Source organism: Equus asinus, chromosome 2, assembly GCF_041296235.1.
Source record: "Equus asinus isolate D_3611 breed Donkey chromosome 2, EquAss-T2T_v2, whole genome shotgun sequence".
In the NCBI taxonomy this organism is placed as follows: Eukaryota; Metazoa; Chordata; class Mammalia; order Perissodactyla; family Equidae; genus Equus; species Equus asinus.
Window position 1 is genome coordinate 27,299,262 of NC_091791.1, and position 21,014 is coordinate 27,320,275.

Genomic DNA, 21,014 nt, shown 5'->3' on the forward strand with positions numbered 1-21,014 from the left:
CTGGAAGAAGGTATTGGATAATTCTTCTCAAAGTTTCTAAGCGTCCACAAAGCACTAACCAGTCTCGCGCTGCAGCTGGCCTCAAGGTGGAAGCCTATGCTATCCAAGTCAGTGCAAACCACACCGAGTCATCAACGGATGCCCTGGACTCATGGCAACTTCCTCAGGTAACGCACTCCGAGCATCTGCTGGGTCTCCTGCTCACTCCTGAGCTGAGTTTTTGTGTTTGTTTTTGTTTTTTTAAATCACCATCACAAAGTATGCAGTAGGGCTTGACACCCGAAAGGAGGTAATTAAATGCCAGGGGTGCGAATGCCAGCTTGTGTTCACCAGCACTGCCCAGCAGGCCCAGTAAGAGGCGAAGCGTGACCCAAAGATGTCTGTTTACCACCTCGGGGGACTCTGGCACTCAAACATTCTCTAGCAATATTTTTCAGTCTGGAGTCTGCAAATGTAGTCTTGGGACACTGCAAGTTTGTTTCACAAATGTTAAGATTTTCAAAAATTTTTTGATGGGGTCAAAAACTAATTTACACATATTTTGGACCATCTGGTTGACCACCTTCTAACCAAGTACTGCCACCAGATGTCAGTGCCAGCATTTGCCTTGTGTCCGCCGCCACATGGCCAAGAAGTTGCTACTTGAATCGCCATGGTAAGCCCTGCTACTCAATCCTGGGAGCTTGTTAGAAACGCAGCACCTCAGACACCACCCCAGACCTACTGAATCATAGTCTGCATTTTAACAAGATTCCCAAATGATTCCTATGCACATTCAAGTGGGAGAAGCAGTGAGCTAGAGAGAAAAGAACAGAGGAGGACCAGACATATAAATAATTCAGTCACAGTCAGTGGGAGCCAAATAACAGCTCAACGTGCTGTACAAACATTGAAAGCAGCTGAAACTGAGCAGAGGCCAGAGGGCTCAGTCATCGCTGGGCACTCGGAGTCCCAGGTGAGCTGAAGGCGCCAGAACTCCCTGCCACAGTGCTGGGACCAGCGGCTCTGCCATCAGCCAAACAATGTCATTTACACATTTAGAATTTAATGTCAATTGCACATTTGTTTTGGTTTACAGCTGTCTATAAGAGTTCTAAGCAAAAGGAGCTTATGCCTAGTTTTATATTGATACATATTTAAGTAACATTAAAAAACAGGGTCAACACTGGGTGTCCAAGTAGTCTTTTTTCTTTAAAATGGGTGTGTTATCTGTTCTTGACTTAAGATGGAGGATCCTTTCTTCACTGGACACACAGACCCTGCAACTCAAAAATCCATGAGAAGGTTTGGTAGAGAAGGTTTAGATTCCTCGCTTAATTAGCAGGTGAAATGGTATTCAGGGTTGTCAAGGGCTGTGTAAGTTTTAGGACTGCCACCTCCACAAAAGAACAGATAGCTCACCTCCATAGGGAAAAATCCCTTTCAAACCGAGGTCAGAAGTCCTAAAGAAAAGAGTGGCTGGGGCAGTTAACAACAAAAAAGGTGAGGCATGAAATCTACAAGAAAAATTAACACCAGAAAAAACATGTGTTCCTTTCTATTGATTATAATTGGCAAAGAAAAAAAAAAGCCATTCCTTTTTTTTCTTATTATTCTTTATATTTACTAAAATTGTAATCTGCTTATGTGCTGTGGAAGAGCAATCCTACTATTTTTTATTTGCTTATTTAGACATTTTACTCCCCACAGGAGCAACAAATCCTTCACTAGTAAACACCAACTGAATAAACTACACAGTGATCTATTACTCTATTTTTATTAGCAAAATGGTTTATAATAGCCATAATTACTGTGCACACACTATCTTTTTTACTTGACATATTTTTGGATATGCTTTCCAGTTCTTTTATAGTATATAATAATTCCTCATAGGATCATCTCAATTTGATTAGCTTAGACATATGGACTGTTTTTACTATTTCATAATCAACAGATTTGCTATAAATATATTTGCATAAATAGCTTTATAACACGATGATTTCTTTAGATGCACAAATAGGAAGGATCGTATGTACGTATTCCCAAAAGGAGGCTGCCAGCTTCAGGATCTGATCGGTTTTACACCACTTTCTCCTTTTGATTCACTCTTCATTGTGGGTTTTTACAAAGATATTGTTTGTTTTCTAAAATCAAGAATGGATGCTTAATTTTGTCAGTTGCCTTTCTGATATCCATCGATATGAGCATAAGGATATTTTTCTTTACCGCTTTCGTAATTAAAGTGGCATATTTTGGTTTTGTTGTCCTTATATTAAACCAACCCTGCATTCCTAAAATAAACCTAATTCAGTCTCAGACTCAGTGACTAAGTCTTTGAGGGTGTTATTGTCTATCTGCTACCTTTTTATTCAGGAATTCTCCATCGATGTTGACAAGGGAGACTGACCCAAAATATTATCAGACTTTAGATTAAGCCTATTAGTCTTAAAGAATGCATTTGACTACCATACCATCCTGTTCCATTTGTGTAATATAGAAATTGAGTTCTTTAAAGTTCCAATTTTTTTCAAGTAATTCCTTTGATTCTAGGTGCTTTTGTAAAGGGAGGGGAGCACTTCTCGTTTTTTTTCTCTTTTACCACATTAATTACGCCAATTGAATACTGATTTAGCTAATCTTTTAAAAGAACCAAATATTGATTTTATTTATGGGTTGTAAGTCTTTTTTATTTTAAAATTTATTTTCATATGGGGCTGGCCCAGTGGTGTAATGGTTGAGTTTACATGCTCCGCTTCAGTGGCCCAGGGTTCGCTGGTTCGGATCCTGGGCGCAGACCTACACACCGCTCACCAAGCCATGCTGTGGCTGTATCCCACATACAAAATAGAAGGCGGCGGCACAGATGTTAGCTCAGGGCCAATCTTCCTCACCAAAAATAAATAACTAAATAAAAATTTCATGACAATCTTTATTATGTAATTTGTTCTTCTTTATAGTTGGCTGCTTTGCTCTTTTTCTAGATAATTATAGATTTTTTTTCTTGTTTAAGTACGTAGATGAATGCAATTTCTTAAAACTTTGACATACTCCATATACAATGCTTACAATATTTAACAATAGTCTTCTATGATAGTCTATACATTTTCTTCCTAATTTAGTTGCTATTTAGGGTTTTTAGTTTGCCACTAATAATATTTTTAACGATTATTCATTTAAATAGGTAGTACATGCATATAGTAAGAAATTCAAATTCAGAGGGAGAAATAAGTCTCCCTTCCACCCTCTCCGCAGTCCTCCAAGTGTCCTCCTTAGAGGCAGCCACTGTCCCCAGTTCCTTGAATAACTTTGCAGAGATCCTTCATATACACGTGCATGTGTGTGAGAAAAAACAGCTTTTTCCTTTATACAAATGAGAGCGTGCTGTACACTCTGTGCTTCACCTTACATACAAACCTTTGTAAGAGAAGTGATCACAATTTTTAAATGGTTTAGGAGTTCTCAATTACACATTTTTATGTCTAACTTTATTTCATTACGGTCTATGCAAGTGGTTTTATGAAATTTCCATCTTTCTAAATTTACCAGAATTTACATGTGACATAATAAAGGATCAATTTTTATGAAAGAGTCACATAAAACATTTTACAAAGTGTATTTCCCTGGCTTTATATTTCATTTTCTCCAAGTTTCTGTTAATTTTGTTCATTATGCAATTTAAAACTCTAACCTTTTTGGGTATGCTTGTTCTTTTACGATAGTGGGGAAAATTTCCACCAAAATTACATTCCTAACTATTTCTACTTTTATGTATTTTATTGAGTTATTTAAGGCATGTAGAGCCAATGAAGATTTCTTTCACTATTTATTGTGCTTGTATCACTGAGCATATTGATCCCTCAGCACATTTTAGTTTAAAAAGCTACTTTTTCAGATACCACCTTAAGTTGTAGTCTTTTGATACATATGTACTGGGAGGCGCGTGCCTAGTAACTTGAAGAACACTCCTTTAATTAACCTTACTTACAGGATGATTTGAATAAATTAAACTTTATTCATCTCTGGTTTAAACTCAAAATGATGTATTTCTATTTCTAACTATACTGCAAACACCAACAACTTAGCAAAAGAGCTTTCCCTGGCGTCTGCAGAGGAGGGCGGCCCCTGGGCACTGGGGCCAGGAACGGAAGGCAGATCTTGCTGCTTTCTTCTGATTTAATGCTCTGGAAATGCAGTGGAACAAGCTCAATAACCTGGCGTGAATTTCCAATATTGGATTAGCGACATTTTAGAGTGGAATATGCTTTGTCAGTGTTGATAGCTACACTGGGTTGACAAGGTTTTATGGTACTTCATTCTTTATACTCTGGGTACCTCAGGTAACTGGCTGGCCTGCAACAACATGATTTTCACCAAACTCTCTAGTTTAAACACCTCCATAAAGTCCTTTTAATCCAGCATGTACACTATTTATAAAACCCCCATGACATCATCAGTTCAACAACTCAGAAAACTTGTCACATTTATATAAATATTAACATGACATAGGTATTCAAATACAAGTACACATACACAAATGCCTTATCGAAAATCTCTATTTTAAAGACTTGTAAATGGATAGGGATTATCAAGTGCCTCTTTCATAATATCTATTTTTAGGTACACCAGCCAGAAATGGCTCTCTTTTTTTTGGTTTGTTTTTGCTAAGGAAGATTCACCCTGAGCTAACATCTGTTGCCAATCTTCCTCTATTTTGTATGTGGGTCACCGCCACAGCCTGGCTGCCAACAAATGGTGGAGGTCCGTGCCCAGGAACTGAACCCAGGCCACCGAAGTGGATCATGCCGAACTTAACCACTAGGCCACGGGGCCGGACCCAGAAATAGCTTTCTTATATACCAATAGAGGATTACTGAATCACAACTTTATAAATGCTACATAAAAAAGTGACAAAAGCCACATAGTTTCTAATATTACTACTGAAATTCATGATGTCAATCCTCAAAGTTCTTTTAAATAACCATCGTTAATGTAATTCAAAGTTTCTCTAGGGTTAAGGAATATTCACATCTAGCTTTTATGAGGAACATGAATGTTTTATGCTCTCAGGGCAGTAAATAAAACCCTTCCAAGATTCAAGCTTGTCTATCTCCACAGAAAGAGAAAAACACAATTCGGGGTTGAATGAGGCTAAGATTAGAAGAATCAGGATACTGAATTAGGAACCTGCCAACAGAAGTTTCCAGGAACAACTGTATGAAAGCAGCATGTAACAGGTTAATCCATGGATTTTTCCACAGCTCCTCACTTCTGCTTCCAGACGCCACAATAGTGTCCAAACGCGGGGCCTGAACACAACATTTTCCAGAGTTTCTGACATCTAGACATCCGTTAAGAATTACTTTCAAATAAAAAGAAATTTCTTAATTCATTTAGATAATTGGAACCTTACTGGACTCATGTAAATTATAGGGTGTATGAAGTACTAATTATACTCTTTCTTATAATGATACCTCCAATTCATATCTAGGAAGCAACCAAGAAAGATGAGAACGCTTAAGGGGCTAGTATTCTTGAATTGAAATGAACTCAGATTTCCTATCAAAGTAGTTCTTCAATAAAGAGGTACAAGACGTCAATAAAACTAGCACTTTATTCATTGGAATGTTCATCTTGATCTCCAAGCCAAGGACAGTGCTCTTCTAAGTGGAACTCTGACACAACACGGGCCTCCCGTCAACTCAAGCACCAAGGCCCCTCAAAGGGGTCCGGAATGGATTGACCTTCCAACCTTATACATTGGATGATGTTATACTGAGAAGGAATTCAATTCCTATTGCCAGGAGAGGCTGTGGTTATCACATCAGTTCCTCTGCAAAATAGAGTCTGGTTAGTAAAGGAATACAAAAAGAAAACAATAAATGGATTATTTTGATGGTGTGAAGGGAAGAGATAGTAAGATATCTCTAGGAAGCTGTATAAGACCAAGTCCTAATGAGGGGTACAAAAAGAAAAGGTGATGAAAAGAAGACCCAAGGGAGTCAAGACACTCAAATTTCAAATGCCCAGCCAAGATATGGACATCTACAGGTCATTCCCCAAACTCTTCGAGGAAAAATACTAACAATGGAATTCACCATTCTTCATTTGACTCAGTGCCTCAGCAATCACTAAAGTGCCCTTCGGTAGCGGAAATTAAAGTAACTAATGACATTGCTTTATACTGGAATTATTTTACAGACATGAAAACAGGGGGATGAAATTCTCCCGCGTATAAAGCTACCCCGGAAGTTAAGTCTGCAAACCTCGACACACATTCGCCTACACCAGCTCTCCTCAGAACCGGAAGGATGGGGATCAATGAGATCAAACAACTATTGAATAATTCTTCTGACCTGCAAAATGAGAACGAAGTAGTCTACAGGTTTGTTTCGCTGGTAGAGGTAGTATTCTGGGGCTTTCTTGTTCTTCTCATCATACTTCAGTTCCTGGATGACATTGGGGTGCTTTAGCAGCCTTAGAAGGATCTTCTCTGACATCTGGGATGGGCTAAATGCTTCTACTTCTATAGATATAAACACAACTTGATATTACACTTCAAATGGATGGAAAAAATTACACTAGTGATTAAGGTGTTTAGATAACAAGAATACTTGGAGTCAAAGTGATACAATGTGGATAACGAGACTTCCGTTTGGTGATCCACTGGGGGCGGATTACCTGGGAAAAATTAGAAAATGCTGAATTCTCATATTTGTTTCCTTTAAATTTTTCCTTTTCCACCTGTCATTTGTTTCAGTTCTCATAAAAATACTCTAATTTTCTGACTGATAACAAAGGAAAATCAACCAGAAGCAGGCTCCTTGACTGCCAGGACGCCCTTCAGCAGGCCACAATAGTCTGGCTGTCCCACAACAGCCAGAGGAAGAAGCGAAGGTCAGGAAGCATCTAGGTGTGTGTTAGTACCAGGTGCACAGACGCGGTGCCCCACACCTCACTCTCCCACTCAACTACCTGCGAAAGTCTGGGAACAAGGATGGCAGAGATTCGGAATAAAAACAAGGCACGTGCACACATCAACATGCACTCCAACTTGCCAATCAAAAAAAAAGTAATGTTGATCTGTATTTATAAAGATATCGATTTTATTTAAAATAACAAAACCCAAAATTACTGATTGAAGGGTGCTATACAGACACTGGACTTCATGGCATCTCAGAGGCAGATTAGGATAACATTGCGTTTTAAATTGTGGTTCTTAAATGATGAAGACTATTATCAGAATTAGAAAAAGAATAATAAGTTAAAGATATTATTTATAGATTTAAAAATTTTTTAAATTATGTTATATATGAAAATTATAAATTCTGTATTAGCTTCTGTGACTTTTTTGTTATAACAAAATAAGATAATACATTGCAGAAATTTTGGAAAATACAGAAAAAGATAAAGAGGAAAATTAAAATTACCTATAAACCAACCACTCATAACCATTCTGAGTAACTGGTGAGCATTTCTTTCCAGTACCTTGCCTGGGCAAGTGTGCCTGTGTATACATGTGTGTACACACAAAAACAACTATAATCTTACTGGACACACAGTTATATACCCTGTTTTTTCTCACTTTATATTAAATTATGAGTCTTTTCCCATGTCAGAAATATTATATTGTGAGCATTTCCATATATCTGAAAACATGATCTTAAAGAATGCATAACATTCCATCACAGGGCTGCTGTTAGCCTTCTTTTCAAAATATTGAGTACACTGCATGCAGCTGAAAGGCACTGGCTGCCCTTCTTGGACACAGACGTCTTCTACAGGCCACTGGGTACTTTCGGATTTTCTCACACGTCCCCCGGCCAGCAGAGCTCACCCTTCACCTAGAGAGCCATGTGGGGATGTGAGAAGGAGCAGTCCGTCTCCTAAGTCCATTCAACCTTGAGCTCTCTGGAGCAGTCAGTGCCGGCCGGGTTGGTGGTTTTAATAATGTGAACACTTGCCTCCTCGAATGGGCCCGAGTTAACAATCTGATTTGAAGAGGCCATCAAGAAATCCATGTCAAAGTTCTTAGAATTTCTGATTTTGTTAAAACCACAAAAGATAGATTTAATTTTGAAAATGTATTTTTCTTCTTTGCAAATCATAGCACCTGTGTTACCACTGATGTCCAACTGTTCGTCCAAGGCAAGCTGAAGAGAGAATTACTCAGCTGTCTACCACGCAATGAGGTGGCATCTGGTTCACACTGTCAGCCTACTCCACCAGCTGGCTCGCCCCTGGCCTGAGCTGGAAGCAGATGACCTGGCCTACTGTTCACATGCAGTGTGGCACTAACATTCATCCTTACCTTTCAGACCAATTTTAAGTTACTGGTCCACCCCTGGTAAATGTCTCAGAGGGTTCATGCCGACACTGAACACAGGAGAGGAGAGAATTTAAAAAGAAAAAAACAAAACAAAACAAACAAAACAAAAAAAAAACACAAAAAACAAAACACAAAAGTGGCATTACTTATCACCCCATTTCCCAGCCTCCACCCCCGCCCGCCCCAGTCAGCGGTGGGTGAGAAACACGCTCCAGGGTTGGTAGAGATTTCAAACGGTGATAAGCTGCACTTGCCTGTTGCTAGGAAACGGTGCATGGCCAAGAGAAGCTGTGGTGATATTTTAACCTTCATCTCGCTGTCTGTCTGCTTAAAGGCAGAAAAATCTTGCTTTCTTTCACGATGGGCCACTTTCTTTTTCGTTCTGTTATCAGCTGAGGGAAGAACGAGAAAAGAAAAAAGGAAGGAAATGCATTCCATTAGATCGGGGCTCTTTTTGAATGAAAATGAAAAATCTATTGGCAAGGCTAGACTCTCTCTCCAGATTGTGGGCAGTCTGTGTGCAGACACCGCATGGAAAGAGGAAGGGAGAGGGAGTCCTCGTCAAATGAGTGCAGCAGCCATGACACAACCCGAAGAAAGTGCTAACAGGCAACCTGATTAGTAGCAACTATAAACATGCTCCCTGAGATCGTTAGAACCCTTGTAAAGTACACGATTGGGCAGCCTTGGACGGAACCCCCGTGGATCCTATAGAACCACATAGCAGCCGAGCACGTGGCCTGGAGCGCGCAGTCTCCTGCTACTCAATGTCACCACACTGCAGCAAAGCACAATCTCCGTGCTACAAAGAACAGGCAAGCACGCCCCTGCCTTTAAGAGGCTCCTAGCCTCTGCCCAGCGAAAACACACACACAAACTTCTTAAGAAACAAACGAGAATGCTTTCATAGAACAATATTTTAATAATAGTATCTGGTAGCTTCAGCTCTACCCCAGACAGCGAGATCCTCAAGGTCAAGCAAATATGAAGAAAGTGATAGAGGTCAGCAAAGTTCCTCCACAAAAGGCTAGACGGCAAATATTTCAGGGTCTGCAGGCCACACGGTCTGTGTGGCAACTACTCAACTCTGCTGTTTAGCAAAAGCAGTGAGATGTAAACAAAGTAGCTGGCAGTGTTCCAACAAAGCTTTATTCTGCACGTGCAGTTTGAATTTTGTATCATTTTTGTTTGTCACAAAATAACTATCCCTTTGATTTTTTCCCCAACAATTAAAAAATGTAAAAGAAAAACATTCCTAGCTTGTGGGCCATACAAAAAGCGGCGGCGGCAGGCACTCGGGTGCCGTAGTTTGCAAACCCTGATCGAGGAGGTGTCTAATGCAAAACCTTTAATCAGGTTGCCTGTTGTTACTTACTTTGGACTGTGCCATGACTGCTGCACTGATATGATGAGGATTCTCTCTCCCTTCCTCTTTCCACGACAAAGAAACGATCAAAAAAAAAAAAAAAAACTAGGTTAAAGCGCAGACCCCAGTCCCGAGAACCATGGGTCTCTGTAGCACCATTTCACGCCTAGGGCAAAACAGAGTGATTACTACGCTTGTTCTGGGGAGAAGGCAATTATAACTTATAATTTTCTTCAGTCTCAAATTCTTTTGAGAATCAAGACAGTAAAAATCAACACAAAATTGTAAAATAACTTTCTAATGGCAAAGGCAGTCATCATCCCTGATCTCCAGTCTAGACCAAGAATATACCCAAAACCACGAGTTCAGCATTTTATATCAGTATGTCATGGTAGGCAATGCTTCTGTAGGAATTCAGTCTAATGGAGGTTTAAAAGTTAACTGAAGGGCTGGCCTGGGGGAGCAGTGGTTAAGTTCGCGCACTCTGCTTCAGTGGCCCCGGGTTCACCAGTTCGGATCCCGGGTGTGGACCTACACACCGTTTATCAAGCCATGCTGTGGCAGGCGTCCCACATATAAAATAGAGGAAGATGGGCGGGGATATTAGCTCAGGGCCAGTCTTCCTCAGCAAAAAGAAGAGGATGGGCAGCAGATGTTAGCTCAGGGCTAATATTCCTCAAAAAAAAAAAATTTTAATTAATTAATTAATTTATAAAAATTAAAAGAACTAATGTTTAAAAAAATAAATAAATAAAATAAAAGCCAAACAGAGCCCAGACACTCTTTCTCTATCCCACCATTAAGAGCCCCAAACGTCTCAGGCCTTGAGCCATCTCTGGGATTTTTAAACTCTTGACAGAGTCTGACTTTGGTGAAAGTGAGGCTGAGGAAGGTTTAAGTTCCACAGTCCAATGATCCAGTTGTGTACAGTAATGAGATAAGATTCAGGTTCCACGCTCAGCCCAGGATCAGGCCTACCCTCGGGCAAACAGGTGTGGATACTCCCCACCCCCTCGACCCATCCCCCCAAAAAGAAGACAGAGAAGCAGAGAAAGGGAAAAACAGATTCTTATTGTGTACCCCACCCTGGCCTGCCTGCTATACCCCTACGTTGCCACCACCGCCCCAGCAGAACTATACTCACGAACCTCGCCTCTACCCTGGCCCATCAGTTCTGGAACAAGGAAATTTAAGCAGTTGCTATCCATCAATTTAACATATCTCCCTCACTTTTTAAGTACTTGAATTAATGACCTTACGTAGAAAAAGAAATTTATCTGAAAACAATTTACCTAGTTGTGTAAAATGAAACTTTAGTAAAGAACAATTCTTCTCCCACATGTAAAATAAACATAAAAACCAAGAATGAGGGGCCACTCCTGTGGCTGAGTGTTAACTTCGAGTGCTCCACTTCGGTGACCCAGGGTTTCACCGGTTTGGATCCTGGGCACGGACACAGCACTGCTCATCAGGCCATGCTGAGGCGGCATCCCACATGCCACGACTAGAAGGAACCACAACTAAAATATGCAACTATGTACTGGGGGGAGTTGGAGAGAAAAAGCAAAAAAAAAAAAAGAAGATTGGCAACAGTTGTTAGCTCAGGTGCCAATCTTTAAAAAAACAAAAAACCAAGAATAGAGTTTTCTGTTCAGGGCAAGTAATGCCCAGATCAATGGTTAGAAGCAGCTGGCTTTTCAAACAATCACTGCCACTTGACATTACAAGACCTGCCTCTTCCTTTGCCCCCAACGAAGGGACTGGAATACACTGATAGGTTGTGCACACATGGCGCATAATTAGAAATAGAGGCAAACAACTGGAGAGGTGTCAGATGACGCACAAACAACATGACGAGAAAAGCAAACGTTTGGGGAAATTACACTCAGACGATGCCACTCACTGTATAAATCTGTTTCATCTAGAATCTCAGATTTGATGATTTCTTCAATCACGTCTTCCAACGTGACAATCCCCAGAACTTCATAAAACGGGTCCCCCTCGCCCTCGTTGTTTACTCGCTGCACGATGGCCAGGTGAGATTTACCTTCAAAGAAAAGAAAACACAGTTGAAGACGTAATTTTTGGAATTTCCTGAATGAAGCCTTATAGATGATTACGGTAAAAACAGCAGCAAACACAGATGCCATATTACCAAAGTTTGCATTTCAGCATTTAAAAGTGGTATGAAAATACCACAAACAAATGGAAAAACTTTGTGAGGCATCAAAACGAGCCCAGTTAAGCCAGAAGAATGTCAGCTTCCACACACACTGTTGTGCACCACATTACTGTTTGCTTCCTAATGGATTTGGTCCTCAGGAATGGCAGCTCTTCCTCTGTGACCTTTTAGCAACTGCTACTTTACTTTAGGAGAGCAGTTCCCAAAGTGTGGTCCATGGAACCACGGGGATGGCCAAGACCCTTTCGGGAGGTTGCCAAGGTCAAATCATTTTCATTAGAATACTAACATGTTCCTGGCCTTTTTCATCTTGTTGGTATTTGAACGACTGGTGCAGAGCGGCCCCAGCACAAATCAAGGCAGTGGGAGCACACCGTACTAGCGGTCACTGTGTTCTCCACCACCACATGCAGTAAGAGGGAAAAACGTCAGTTTCTCTTAAGAATACCCTTGATGAAGCAGTACAAGTTGTTAATTTCATAAAATCTTGCCCCCGAATCCCCGTCTTCCAATAGTCTATGTGACAAAACGGGAAGTAGCGTGAAACACTCCTGAAGTCGGATAGTTGTCCTGAGGAAAAGCACTTGGCAATCATTTGAGTTGCAAGTTACACCAGCCACTGTTTTCACTGACATCATTTTTACTTGAAAGATTGGCTTCCAAACAAACTACGGTTATTCAGACTTGCATATTGGGCAGATATTTTCTTGAAAATGAACAAAGTGAGCCTGTTATATTAAGGAAAACAACAGCAGCATTTGCTGCCAATGATAAAATTTGAGCATTTAAGGGAAAATCAGAATTGTGGGAAACTTGTATCTATCACCGTGAGCTTGAGAGCTTCTCAATAAAGACTTTTCTGATGTGATAGGTAGTGATATTAACAAATATGATTTTTTAAAATATTGAATAATGAAATGTGTTAACATTTCAAAGATCTGCATAACTTAGGGAACCAATATTTTCCAAATGACCACAGCAATGATGTTAGCAAATCATGCACACGTCAGCTGTCTATTCAGAGTGCAAGACATAACAAGGGATTTTTTAAAGTAAACCTTTTATTTTGCAGTAATTTTAGATTTACAGAAAAGTTGCAGAGACAGTATGGAGAGTTCCTCTATACTCTTCACTCAGTTTCCCCCATTGTTAACATTTTACACTACCATGATATACTTATCAAAACTAAGAAATTGACGTTGACACAGTACTACTCAGTAAATTCCAGACCATGTTTGGGTTTCACCAGTGTTCCCATTACTGTCCACTGTCTGTTCAAGTATCCGATCCAGAGTACCACACTCCCCTGGTCTGTGACAGTTACTCTGTCTTTCCTTGTTTTCATGACCTTGACAATCAAGGAGTACTAGTCAGGTATCCTACAGAATGTCTCCTGATTAGGATTTGTCTGATGTTTTTCTCATGATTACACTGGGGTTATGGGTTTTCTAGTTACATCATATCAGGGCTTACATGACATCACAGGTGATGTTCACCCTCCCCACTTGGCGAAGGTGGTGGTCCCCAAGCTTCTCCACTGTAAAGTTTCTAACTTTCCCCTTTCTCTAATTCTGTTCTTTGGAAGCAAGTGACTAAGTCCAGCCCAACCCCAGGGAAGGGTGCGGGGTAAGAATTAAGCCCTACTTCCTGGAGTGGGGGAGTATCTACATATATTATTCAGAATTATTCTGTAAGGAAGATTTCAGACCAAACAATTTTAATATAACAGTGCATCAAAAGTCCACTGATATAGTTTCAGATTCTACATTGCAACTAACCTTTAAGAAACTACCACTTGTCTACTTTTGGTATAGTCTCAAAGGAGAATATCCACAACTGTCCAAAAAGGCTATTAAAACACCCTTCCCTTTTCCAAATACATATCAGGGTATGGCCAGATTTCCTTCACATACTTCAACTAAAACAGTATACTGCACAGATTGAATGCAGAAGAAGGTAAGAGGACCCAGCTGCCTTCCATTTAGCCAGATAATAAAAGAGATATGCAGGGTGAGCCCTGGTGGCCTAGTGGTTAAGTTCAGCGCACTCTGCTTTGGTGGCCCAGCCCCAGTTCCTGGACGTGGACCTACACCACTCCTCTTTCAGTGGCCATGCTGTGGTGGTGGCTCACACATAAAAAGAGGAAGATTGGCAGCAGATGTTAGCTCAGGGTGAATCTTCCTCAGCAAAAAAACAAAAAAGAGACATGCAAAAAGGTAAACAATGACACTCTTCTTACTATTTTTGTTTTGGAAAATAGTTTTCTTAATAAAAATGCTATTTATGTTAAGCTATAATGGATTTATTATTGTCTTTTAAAAATTAGTTAATAAGTAAAGTTTTAAACTTCTCAGGCTTCATTTTAAATACAATAAATATCAAAAGATACAACCCACAGGGAAGAACACATGCTCTGAAGTCGAACAGTCCTGGATTTGAACTCCAGCATTGCCACTTATTAGCCATTACCAGCTGTATGGTCATAGATTTTCTAAGCCTCAGTATCCTCGTCTCTAGACCAGGCTCAGAATAAATGCTGCCACATAGAATTGTTATGACTGTGAGAGATAATGTTGGTCACTAGCAAAGACAGTGCCTATGATCCACTGGGTGATCAATGAATGGTAACGCTTATTAATTAATATTCTTTCTCAATTCTAAGGCACCATCAACTTATCACCAGCATAGAGACAAAAAAGAAAACACCACATTAAATGCACACCTTGATTAAAGGATGCATCTCAATTTCAGAAAGATCTTTTAAAATATTAAATGCATCTTTCAAACACCAATATTGGCTTTCCCAATCCAAGGCATGTGAGGCAGCTGAAACATATCCTTAAGTTAAGCCAAGCAGACATGATCTGAAAATCTCATAATCAGTGAATATGCATATTATTTTTTAAATGACAGGGTGGGTTTTTTTGGGCGGGGGGGGAGGGTGGGCCTTTAAATAAAGTTTACTTAAAACCTAACAAATTGGGCAAGTTCACTAGACACAACCAGCCAGACAAACTAAAAATATTCTGCAGGCCAGGTCTGATCAGGTTCCCAGCACTTACTCAGAAACTGGCTTTGGTTCTGTGGGTTTGTCAGCCCCTTTCCGCTCTGCCTCAGGCCCCTTTATAGGCAACAATGTCTGGAAGCCTAGAAGTTTAGATTGTTAGACAATTAGGCATCCTAACAATTTTCATCCTTAGCGTGCTCACCCTCAAAGAATGAAAATATTTTGAGTAAATGAGACTAGGAGGGAAACTTATCAGCAATAGATATAAACACCACATCAGGTCAAGTCAATTCTAGTGGAGTCAATTCCGTCCAGTCGGTTTCTCACATCTGCTTTCCCAAGGACCCAAACATAAGCAGTTAAAAATTCTTGGTGAATGCTGTCTGTCGAAAGTTAAATTCTTTTGCTATTCCCAGCTTGTGATCATTTAAAAGGAATTTTCCAAAGCAAGGTCTAATATTAGACTCAAAATGAAGTTTCCATTCCGCTGAGGCGCTATTCTCACCAGAGTAACTACCGCGTAATCAGATTGTCTTGGAGCAATTCGTTTAAATGCAGATGGACATACTTGGAATACCAGCTCGATAGCACCAACAGATCCGACTGGAAAGGGCCTTACTCTAGGAGAGATTATCCATGTGAGTTAGGCTTCTTAGACTGAAAATTATTAAGTTTTCTTCCAAGCCCCCTTGTAGCTTTGTATACCCCCATCTCCAAAGCTGAAGCTTCTGCATCTGCAGAGCCACGTTCTCTGAGCTTCGGAATTCCCGGTGAGGAGTCCTGTTTTTTGAACCTTCTTCCCGGCAGGCAGAACAAAATAAAATGACACCCCCTTCTCTCTTATCCAGCATTTGGAGAACAGCAGTACAATGCACCTATCCCCTACTTCAATATTCACTGCTGGGAGTTCAGTTTTCAGCCTCATCAATGGAGCATTCAAAAGGAAAATGTAAACAACTTGCCAATACAGAAATTTTAAAAATAGAGCTCAAATAGCATCCTTCTTAACCTGAGAGTTGGAAGGATTAAGTCAGGAATGAAAGCACAGAAGGAATTTCGGGAAACTAATAAAAGACTAAGCCAAAAACTGAAAAATATCATGAATAGGGGTCAGTCCTGTGGTGTAGTGGTTAAGTTCGGCGCACTCCGCTTCAGCAGCCTGGGTTTGCGGGTTCGGATCCTGGGCACAGAACTACACCACTCATCAGCCATGCTGTGGTGGCGACCCACATAGAAAGTGAAGGAAGACTGGCACAGAGGTTAGCTCAGGGCTAATCTTCCTCAAGCAAAAAAAGAGGAGGATTGGCAACAGAGGTTAGCTCAGGGCTAATTTTCCTCAGCCAAAAGAAAAAATATGAATTGATGGATTCTTAACTTCCAAAGAGAAGAATGAAAATACAGCAATCAGCACAATATGCAGTTATAGGCATTAACCCTAAAACTTTTAAATATACACAGATTAAACAAACTTGATAAACTGTATACAGAATAAAGCATACGTTCCTGTCACAGTTTGGGTTTGGAGAGAGCCCTTTTTGGCTGGCTGTAAGAGGTCTTGCAGTATTCCAGTCACTCCAAACTGTTCTGAAATTTAAACCCCTAGCCTCTCCCCTCCTAGTCTGGTCCTAGTAATGGAGGAGAAAGGGATCGCCAAGCCAGGCCTAAGAGAATCTAAGCAGGCCTGTCTTCAGAGCACAGGGACCTATTGACACACCTCCATTCAAACCCAGAATCATAAGCAAGTTAGAATGAGACATAAGCTAGAGCGTTCCTGTTTCTTTAACCACTATGTGCTCAAGGCAGGGCGCTTGTGCAGACGAACTTAGAAGAACATGTCTTGATTGTGAGGTGGACTGAGTAATGAAAATAATCTATACACGGTAAAACTGTGATCAGATTTCTGCTCTGCCTGCTGCCACTGTTCCCTAAATCGAAGTTTATTATTTGCATACGCTCTCTGGAGAACCATCCCAGAAAGGGCAGCGAGTTGCCATATTTGCATCGTCTAACCTCACTACAATGCTAGGCTCAAATTCTGAATGACAGATACCATTTGAATTTTGATGGGAATAATTAACTAGATAGTGATTGGGCTGACAAAAGGCACCTGTAACTGCCTGATGAAAATATGGACTCGTTGGCTATCATGCGAGTTTGATGTCATGAGGTGAAATGGAACAGTAGCCAGACTAATTGAAATAGCTAAGGAAGAAAGTCAAGAGGGGAGATGAAGTAGAACAGAATTAGGAAAACTTGACACAGCTGTGCAAATAAAAAGTGGCAGACAGTAGTCAAAAAGACCTGAAAATGCCAGCACAAAGCAAAGAGAGTCCATGGGGTCCTAAAATGCCACTCAAACAGCAGGAAGAAAACAAACAGAAGATTCAATAATGAGAAACCAAAGCCAAACATTTTATACTCCCCATTACTGCTGCGTTGCCCAACTCCAGGGGGCACCATTAGCACAGAATGCAAGGCCTAATGGTTCCTCTGCAGTCATGCAATGCTGGGGCCCCTCACTAACCAGGGCTAGGGCAAATGAAGCGTTTGATATGTCTTTGTTTTCAAAGGATTCCCAGTTTTTCTAAAAGAGAAATTATAATAATTCAGTAGGTAGGAATCAATAAAGTTTCTAACAGTGAGTTCTATGGGACTAGTGATAAAAGGGAAAAATACTCTATAAGTCAGAATTTGGGTCTCACATAACTAAAATGAAATGGGATGGAGGATATATTTGCATGTGTCAAGGAAGTCAATACACCTTACTTAGAATTAGAATTAGATTTAGTCTGATTTACAAAAAATGAACAAACTGATCAAGTGAGCTAATATAGATGAACAAAATTTATAATCCACAAAATACAACTCATTCATTCATTCAATATATATTTACTAAATGCCTACCAAGTGCCAGGCTCATGCCTCAGGGAACAAAGCAAAGCACTGGTTCTCAAGGGAAGGAGATAGACACTAAAGGAAACAGACAATAAAAACCATGTCAGGAGCCAGCTCTGATGGCCTAGCAGTTAAAGTTCAGTGCACTCTGCTTTGGTGGCCCGGGTTCAGTTCCCAGGCACGGAAACACACCACTTGTCTGTCAATAGCCATGCTGTGGCAGCAGCTCACATGGAAGAACCACAAGAACTTACAACTATACACAGGGGCTTGGTGGTGGGGAGGGGAGAAAAGGAGAAAGATTGGCAACAGCTGTTAGCTTAGGTCAAATCTTGCCCTGGGAAAAAAAAAAAGCATGCCAGATTGTGTAAAATGTGTTGTGGAGAACAAAAAAGCAGGGGCAGAATTATTTAATATCAGATGGTCAGGGGAAGGTCTCTCTAATAAGGTGATGTTTGAGCAAAGCTGAAGGGCATTAAGGAGCCAAATGAAGCAGGTACGGGGCTGGGGAGGATGTTTCAGGTGGAGGGCATGACACAGGCCCTGAAGAGAGAGAGGCCTGATGTACTTGAGGAAAAGGAGGCCAGTGTGGCTGGAACAGAGTGAGCAAAAGAGAAAGAGGGGCAGGCGAGGGTGGTGTGCAAATCATGTAACCATTATAAAGACTTTAGGTTTTACTCTGAGGTGGGAAGTCACTGGAAGGTTCTGAGCAGAAGAGTGACTTGATCTGTATTGTTTTAGAAGGATCCTTGTAGCTGCTGTGGTGAGAAAAGTCTTAGCAGCTGATGGGAGGAGGCTGGCAGTGGGGAAGGGCAGACGCAGGGAAGAGGGAAATCCAGTGAAGAAGTTATCTCAAGTGAGAGGGGCTGGTGGCTTGGACCAGGTGGCGAGAGCAGAGAAGGACAGATTCTGGATATGTAATTTTAGAGAAAGCCAACAGGTTTTGCTGATGGTCTGAATGTGGGCAGAAGAGAAAGAAGAGTCAAGGCTGATGGTAAGGTTTTTTGGCCTGAGCAATGGGAATGATAGGGTTGCCATTTACTGAGGAGGACGGTGGAAGCTACACGTGGGGAAGGAAGAAATCAGTTCAGTTTTAGACAGGTTAAGTGTGAGACAGACATCCTGGTGGAAGTGTCAACTAGGCAGTTACAGACCTAAGTCCGGAATTCAAGAGAGTGAGAGAGATGTGGGCTACAGATGAAAGTTGGGGATCATCAGAGTATAGATGGTGGTAAAGCCAGAAACCGGTTGCTATCGCCCAGGGAGTGGGAGAGGGCAGACAAGATCCCAGCACTGAGCCGGGGCGTGCCAACGGCTTGGAGGTTAGGAAGTTGAGATAAAACCAAAAAGGAGACAGAGAAGGAGAGGCCAGTGGGGTAAACAGAGATAAAGAAAGTGGTGTTTTGGAAGCCAAATTAAAAAAATGATTTCAAGAAACAGAGAGGAGTCAAAAGTATCAAATGCAGCCAAAAGGTCGTGAAAGACGATTTTGCTGACAAAAGATAGTCAAGATAAGAAAGGTCATAGATGAAGAAGCTAAGGATTATCATTTAAGTGCCATGCCCAAGTCCCTGTCCAGTGTGATTTCCACTACAGCCCTTTCTGCTTCCGATCGAGAGACACGAACCGGCCTGCTTCTGCCAGGCAGCCTTAACCAGGGAGAAAAGGCCTATGTCAATAGAACAGAGTTGGGCTTGTCCTGTCCAAAGTAACACCTCCCTCCCCGAGTACCCACTTCTGGATGATACCACTAGATTCCCAATCACTCAGGCTTAAACTCTGAAATCATCTGTGCCTCTCCTCTCCCTCATTTATCCCCGCCCTTTTTTCTTCCTTTTTAACGAAGAGTGAATGAAGGAATACAGACATACAGTAAAGCGCACAAAATGCACAGTTTGATGGATCTTTACAGATGTGTGCACCTGTGGAGCTACCACCCAGGAGGGACTAGCAGGGGTCAGGGCATAACAATGGACTCAGGGGTGAGTGAGGCAGGAGGCTGGGGAGGGGGGCTGGGAGCAGGGACGAGGGAACAGAGAGTGAGAGGAGGAGTGGTAAGCAGGTTAAGCAGACCTCAGGTTCCAAGGCGAACACAAGCCCACCTGTGGCCTCTCCAGTAGGACCTCCTGTCCCCAACCCCTTCTCTTTGTTGAGGGCAGGTCCCCAATGAAAGGGAGATGGCACAGTGGTCCAGCAACAGATATCTGATAATGAGAGTGGCAATACAACCTCCGGACAAAGTTAGTGATTCTCCTACCATACTCAGCCATATCTAGAATATTGTGTTCAGGTCTGGGTCTTGCATTTTTACAAGAAGCAAACTGAGGAGAGAACTACCAACCTCCTGTAAGACATAAAACTATGTCACATGCGGAACAAATAGAGAAGCCAGAGACATTTAGCTGGAAGAGAAACCTGGGCACTGAGGAGACATGACAGACAGGAGTCTTCATATGTCTGAAATGAAAGCAATCACTTGGGTCTTGTGCCCACTCATCTGACAACTTGTTACCCGCACACCTGTACCTCAGTTCACCACAAGGTTAAGAGTCTCCTTGATTAGATCATGAACTCCTTGATGACAGGGGCCTTGGTTTTATTCATCCTTATATTATTCCTCAGGCCCAGCCCCTAGCCCCTGCCAAGTCACACACAGCCAACACTCCAGCCCCTCCCCTACTCCTATATTCACAAAGGTAAAACTTACTAAACCACAACATAATCCTATCATTCCATGACTCAAAAGTGCTCATTTCCCATCAATGATCAAATTAAGGAGAAAACTTCTTAGAGTAGGGTTCAGAGACCATCAGAGCCTAGGACCCAACCACCCCATCCTTCCATCTTGGGTCTCCACACTCCTCTTCTTATGCTCCCATCATCCAGCCAATTGAATGACTTGACTTTCTCCAGTCATAACCTCCACGGTTTTACTCATCTCTTCCTTGCTCTCCTCACTATCCTGATCCTTTTAAATCCTTTTAATCCTTTTTAATGTTGCACTTAATTTAGAACTCCACTTAAAATATCACCTTCCCCAGGACTCCTTTCTGCGTTCCCAGAGGTAGAAATTATCTTTTCCGTTTCTGAATTCCCATAGCACTATCTGAATTTCCCTTAAGGCATTTGTTACTTTCTGCCTTATGTTAGGTTTGTGATCCTCTCTCCTGCTAGACGGGAAGCTCCTCGTTTCTACCTATCTCCCATAGCACCTAGCTTGATGCCCACCCCACCTCCAGCAGTAAGCAGGCAGGAGCCT

General features: G+C 41.4%; 1 protein-coding gene across 2 annotated transcripts in view; it reads right to left on the reverse strand.

Annotated features, from left to right (window-relative positions):
* Positions 1-21,014, reverse strand: part of CNNM2 (cyclin and CBS domain divalent metal cation transport mediator 2) — a 157,198-nt gene that overhangs the window by 19,098 nt on the left and 117,086 nt on the right. For both annotated transcript variants that reach the window (XM_014852152.3, XM_014852144.3), the window contains exons 2-4: positions 11,575-11,718; positions 8,560-8,697; positions 6,333-6,502 (exon numbers count right to left, since the gene is read on the reverse strand). In XM_014852152.3, the coding sequence (XP_014707638.1) occupies positions 6,333-6,502; positions 8,560-8,697; positions 11,575-11,718 (452 nt within the window). The remainder of the gene's footprint in view (positions 1-6,332; positions 6,503-8,559; positions 8,698-11,574; positions 11,719-21,014) is intronic.